The sequence below is a fragment of the Camellia sinensis genome, chromosome 1 (genome assembly GCF_055761805.1).
Source record: "Camellia sinensis isolate YWXY chromosome 1, ASM5576180v1, whole genome shotgun sequence".
Lineage (NCBI taxonomy): Eukaryota > Viridiplantae > Streptophyta > Magnoliopsida > Ericales > Theaceae > Camellia > Camellia sinensis.
In genome coordinates, this window is record NC_138961.1 from 131,893,555 (window position 1) to 131,899,973 (window position 6,419).

Consider the following 6,419-nt stretch of genomic DNA (forward strand, 5'->3'; position numbering starts at 1 on the left):
TACTGTCTTCCATGAACGGACAAAACATATTGAGATTGATTGTCACTTTGTCCGTCAGCATCTGCAGTCTGGCTTTATCTCGCTTCCTTTTGTCTCTTCGGCTCTGCAACTTGCTGACTTCTTCACTAAGACTCACACCACTGCTCGGTTTCGATTTTTTCTTGACAAACTCTCCGTGTTTTCTGCTAAAACACCTTGAGTTTGAGCGGGGGTGTGAGAATGTGTTCTCCTCAGATTAGGAATCAGTGTCCTATGTTTATTAGACTTCTATATATCTCAGTAATGTATTCATGTAGGGTTAGGGAATTAGTGGTACTCTATATAAATGATGTATGTATTCTTTGTTCAAATTAATTCAATCTAATATACAGGTTGTTTAGAAATCTTACAGCCATATGCTGTAGTGGAGGAGCAGGGAGGAGTGAACGTGCTCGGTGGCGTGGGAAACACGGAGGCAGCACCGTCAAGGACCGCCCAGGACGGAGGCAAAAAGAAGAGACCGGCGGCAGAGTAGAGAAGAAAAATCCCGCTTGTGGATGTGGTTGTTTGTGTGGGTTGTTGTGTTTTTTTTTTTTTTTTTTTTGAATAAAGTGTTTTGTTTTGTTTTGTTTTTTTTTTTTTTTTTTTGTGGAATGAAAATAAAAGAAAATTTGGAAAAATCAGAAGTGGTTGGAATGGACATATAGATAGATATATATAGAAAATAAAAGATAGTTGAGGAGAGGGAGGTAACCCGGAGTAATAATAATAATAATAATAATAAAATGGGTATCTTGGAGTGTCCAATTGCAAGCAATTTACCATCCTTCGGTTTGGTTGCCCTTATATATTCCAGCGCGGCAGAAATGTCCTCTTCCAGGTAATGATCAAAGTCCCAATCATACTGGACCATTAAGTCAAGTTGCTTCTGGAAATCTTCAATTGTTGTGAAAAACCGCTCTTGTAGATTAAACAACTGAGGTGAAACAGAACGCTGACTTTCTTCAATAATATTTACAAGCTTTTGACTCAGATCCCTCCAGCGGGCAGCGAAGGCATGGTTGCCAGCCGGCTGCCCGCCGGAAAGAAAGGAATATAGGCCTAAATCTTATGGCTCTGATACCATGTAGAAATATAATGTAAAGAGAAATAGAGAATTGTATAGATACTGATTGTATTATTAATTTTTGATATATTGAATGTTACAATGATTCCTATATATAGAAGAGTAGGTGGTAGTAGGTGGTAGATGGAGTAGGTAAAGTGGAGGTGGTAGGTGGAGTAGGTGAAGTGGAGGTGGTAGTGGTGTAGTGGGTTAGGTTTAGTGGAGTAGGTGAGGTGGTAGTGGTGTAGTGGGTTAGGTTTAGTGGGTGAAGTAGGTGATGTGATTTTAACAGACAGTTTTTAATGTAGAATGTTTATATAAAACTAATTAGTTAATACTTGTTTACTGATAAAGCAACCTTATATAAGACCGGTTTATGGAACTCTATATGGTTGCGGTGCCAATCTGGTGAGGCCCAGACAGAAACAAGCTGCTCCTAGAAAGTTATTTTATTGCTTATATAATATATATATGTACATATTTTTAGTAAATAGTTTTTGAAATTATCTTAGTGACTTGTTTTTTACCAGAACTTGAATAAGTCTAATGTTACTCCTCACATAAGGATATGAAAAATTCAAATCTATGATGCACAATATGTGTGTATTTTGGTTATAAAGTGCTGCTCAACAGCAAAAATATGATTTCTGAGAACTCTGAAATTTTTTTGAAATTGTGGACTTTCAACTTGACCGTTGAAGTTTCATCTTCTCTGTCCTATTTTCACATGGGAGTGCCAATAATGCCAATGCCAATGCCAATGCCAAATTGATACTTGCAATGTTATTTTAATAATTAATATGGTGTGGAAGCAACAAGTCTTTGGCATTATCATTTGTCTTTTCACATGTACTAAATAGCATATCCTTCATTAATCGTAACATTGTTGTGCAATGTTTTCAACAGGTGGACTTTTTCTCCTTTATCACGAGAGAGTATGTTAGTGGTAAGTTAAATTCTGGTGAAAACAGTATCTTCCTATCTATGTTAATTCTTAAAATTCCTCAGCAACATTGACTACCGCATGGTTTGATGACTATGTTTAATTGATTGATAAAGTTCAAAATAAATACATGCATATGTGCCTGATATTTTTCTTTGATTTGAAACACATGTGATTTGTTATCGAAGATGTGTGTGTGTGCCCAACTAAATTATAAGAGAGTTCCTTAACTAGCCTCAAACCGCATCCCACTTTCACCCCATCTTTTGGTTGGGTGCCATATCAACTGTTGTCATTTTACAGCCCTGAGAAGTTGGTCTAGGAATTTATGATGCTCTGATGGAAAAGCTTAGTTACACAAAGTGGACTGAGTAAGGGCATATGGAAGTTTCAAAGGTTGGAAATGCCTATGGGAGCATGTATACATTTTGTATATTAAATTTATAAATATATTTGAACAATTATTTTTTTTCTTAGTTGTAATATGTTAAAATATGAATAAATTTTAGACATTGATGTCAACTACAAATTGTCTTTGTTGAGTACAAATAAATATTATGTAAATAAAAACTTTTTTTTAATAGGATGTTGGTAGATTAGTAAATTAGATTATAATGAAAGAGCCGCAGTCGCTCTATCTACTCGAACCATGAACCTCTTCACTGCCCCAAAGGACATCTACATGGACCACTAGTCCAACTGCCCTATCCATGTAAATAGAAACTACCAGAATAAGTTTGAGTTTTTTTTTATGCTCATTTTTATATATTTAATTCTGTAAGATTTGTATGTTTAAGAGGTTCTATCTTAGTTGGGAGCGAGTTTATTTTCTTGACAAGAGCAAGTTTCTTATTTGAGAGCACGGAATTGCGTTTCTGAGTAAGAACCATCACCCGAGTAAGAGCTTCCTGCTACTAAGTGGAGAAGTGTTCTTGACAATTGACTTTGATTGCCACCTTCCGTTGATATGATGAATATCATTTCTTATTCGAATAACATCGACAGTTTTGCAACATCTTTTCTTTGCTTGCTTTTATTTTAGGAGTGTTTGGCGTAATGCTTCTAGTATGTGTCTCATCTCTAAAACCCCCAACCATGAATGCTGGAGATTAGCTGGTTTGCTGTGAAGCTTAGTGGAAAAAAAAATCTGCAATAGCATACAGAACAAAACTTTAGGATCTTTGGTGGGCTTCAAAGATCCCCTGACCTACTTCTTAATCAAATTAAGAATGATGTTTGAGTAAAGGCCACTCAATATAGGTCTGTTGCAGCCTCAAATTTAAATTTTCCTAATTGTAATAGATGGTCTATTCCTTTCATTTTTGAGCAATGTTCAGGCTCCTAGGTCCTTTATAGTGCTTTGGCTTTATTGCCTTGTATAGGGAGTTTTCCTTCAGTTTCTTTCCTTATCATAAATGCTCACCTTATACCCAAAAATAAAAAATAAAAAAATGACAGGTTGAGTTGTTTGGGATTGTTTTTAAAGATTGATTTTTGTTTTCTTTTTGGGTTTTTTTTTACTATATTTGACAGACAGTATGGTTGTTTTTTGCAGGCACTAAAGGTTGCAATTCAGACTTACAGAGAATTTAAGCCTTCTTGGGAGGGCTTAATGAAGAGAGGAATGAAGAGGGACTCCACGTGGGATAATGCTGCAGTTCAATACGAGCAAGTGTTTGAATGGGCCTTCATCGATCCTCCTTATATCAGCTGATGAGCTAATTTAATTTAGAGGCACTTACCAGGAAGTCTCATATACAAATTGTAAAACTCATCTAGTACCAAAACAAAACACTTGCACCAATTTGTTTTACATATTTTTAGTTGTTACAAAAAAATCCTCTTTTTTTATTTTTAAATTTAAAAACACTTCTACATCCTACCACCGCTGGACTTCCGTCTGACGTTCACTGGAGACTCGTCGGAATGTTCAACATCAAGTGGAAGTCGTCGAGTATTTTTTTTTATCTATAATTCACAATTCTTTGAGTTACGTGTTAAAATCATAAAACACATAGTTGAGAGTTACAACCTCATTTTTCATGGAAAATTCCTTAGAAAACTTGTAAGTCATGCAAGGAAACAAAAGTTTGATCATGAATTTTCATCAATTGTACCATGCTGTAAGATTTCTGAATAGCTTTTTGTATCTCATATATTCAATGTGTATCAATTACAATCAGATCTTAGAATATATATAGCCCTAACTCCTAAATCAAAAAGAAAATACAAATACAATACTATCATGACTCTAACACAATCATGCTTCTAATAGGACTCTAACTTTAATTTGTAAGACTCACAATATATTTCACAATATATTCTCACACTCCTGCTCAAACTCAAGGTATTTTAGCAGAAAACGCAGAGAGTTTGCTAAGAAGAAACTGAAACCGAGCAGTAGTGTGAGTCTGGGTGAAGAAGTTTGCAAGTTGCAAAGTTGAAGGGATGAAAGGAAGCGAGATAGAGGCAGACTGCAGATGTTGGCGAATAAAGTGATAATCAATCTCAACGTGTTTTGTTCGCTCATGGAAGACAGTATTGTGGGCAATCTGAATAGCACTACGGTTGTCACAATAGAGAGAGGTCGGAGAAGACTGAGACACCTAAATTAGACAAAAGACAACGAAGCCAAACAATCTCAGCAGTGGCATGAGCCATAACACGATACTCAGTTTCGACAGTAGAGCGGGCAATTACTGATTGCTTCTTACTTTTCCAAGAGATCAAGGAATCACCAAGAAACATACAGAAACCAGACGTAGACTTGCGATCAGTAACATCACCAGTCCAATCAGAGTCAACATAGGCCACCAGGTCCAAAGAGGAAGTAGAGGACAATAGTAAGCCTTGAAATATGGTACCTCTGAGATAGCGAAGAATGCGAACCAAAGTAGCCCAATGGGTAGAGTGAGGAGCAGAAACGAACTGACTAACCACATGAACAACATAAGCAAGATCAGGGCGAGTGACTGTCAGATAAACTAAACAACCCACAAGCTCGCGATATAAAGTAGGATCATCCAGAGGGACACCATCAGTAGAATTAAACTTCACATTAAGCTCAATAGGTGTATCAGGAATCTTAGTATCGGTAAGACCAGCACGGTGAATGACTTCATTAGCATACTTAGCCTGAGACAGAAAATAACCCTTTGGAGAAGAAGCAACCTCAATACCAAGAAAATACCATAATGGACCCAGATCTTTCATTTCGAAGGTGTGGAAGAGATGCTGCTTGACTTCAGAGATAGCAGAAGAGTCAGAGCTAGTGATGATCATATCATCCGCATAGGGTAAGAGAGCAACAAAATCAGCCGATTTATGTCTCAGAAATAAAGCAGAGTCGGAAGCAGAAAAATGAAACCCAAGCTCGGTAACAGCAGTTTGAAAGCGATCATACCAAGCACGAGGAGACTGCTTCAGACCATACAGAGCATGCCGAAGATGACAAACTTGGCCAGAGGAATGGGGAAGACTAGGAGGAGGACGCATGTAAACCTCCTCAGTGAGATGGCCATTAAGAAAAGCATTCTTAACATCTATCTGATAAAGAGGCCAAGAACGAATAGCAGCGACAGAGATCAAAGTACGGACAGTAGTCATCTTGGCAACAGGAGCAAATGTTTCCTCAAAATCAATACCATATTCCTGAGAGAAACCTTTGGCAACCAGACGAGCTTTGTAGCGCTCAAGAGACCCATCAGAATGAGTCTTGACTTTGTAGACCCATTTGCAACCAACCAAGTTCTTACCAGCAGGCAAAGGAACCAGTTCCCAAGTACTAGTTTTCTGTAGAGCAGACAACTCATCTTCCATAGCGTGAATTCAATGAGGGTCCTGACATGCCTCTTTGTGAGACTGAGGTTCTGAAAAAGAGTGAATAACAGACAAAAAAGTACGATAGGAAGTAGAAAAACATGTATTAGACCAACCTAACCTGTTTGGAGGATGACGCGCTCGAGTAGGATATCGGTGTGCAGCAGGATCAGAGTTGGCAACAGCAAGAGGATCAACAGTAGGGGTAGAGACAACTGGTGGAGGATGAGCCTTGCGAAGAATAAATTAACAACGGAGGAAAAGAACAAACTGAAGGAGGAGAAGTAGCCATAGGTGAAGCAGGAGGAGAAGATGAAACAGGCTCATAAGGAACTGTGGAGATGTACTCATCAGACGGTACCTCAGAAGGAAATGGGTCAATGTGAACCAAATCCTCTTTGGAAACTGGAGCAGTGACAGGAGGAAACTGAAAGTAAGGCAGACGTTCGAGAAAAGAAACATGGCGGGAGACATAAAGACGACGGGAAACAAGGTCGTAACACCGATAGCCTTTCTGAGTAGGACTATAACCCAAAAAGACACAGAGGGCAGACTGGCACTAAGTTTGGTCCT

At 38.0% G+C, this 6,419-nt stretch overlaps 1 protein-coding gene across 2 annotated transcripts in view; it reads left to right on the forward strand.

The window, feature by feature from the left end:
* SS1 (glycogen/starch synthase, ADP-glucose type) overlaps window positions 1-4,209 on the forward strand; it is a 38,764-nt gene extending 34,555 nt beyond the window's left edge. For both annotated transcript variants that reach the window (XM_028262815.2, XM_082884421.1), the window contains exons 14-15: window positions 1,991-2,030; window positions 3,583-4,209. In XM_028262815.2, the coding sequence (XP_028118616.2) occupies window positions 1,991-2,030; window positions 3,583-3,741 (199 nt within the window). In that variant the 3' untranslated portion in view covers window positions 3,742-4,209. The remainder of the gene's footprint in view (window positions 1-1,990; window positions 2,031-3,582) is intronic.
* The last annotated feature ends 2,210 nt before the right edge of the window (window positions 4,210-6,419 follow it).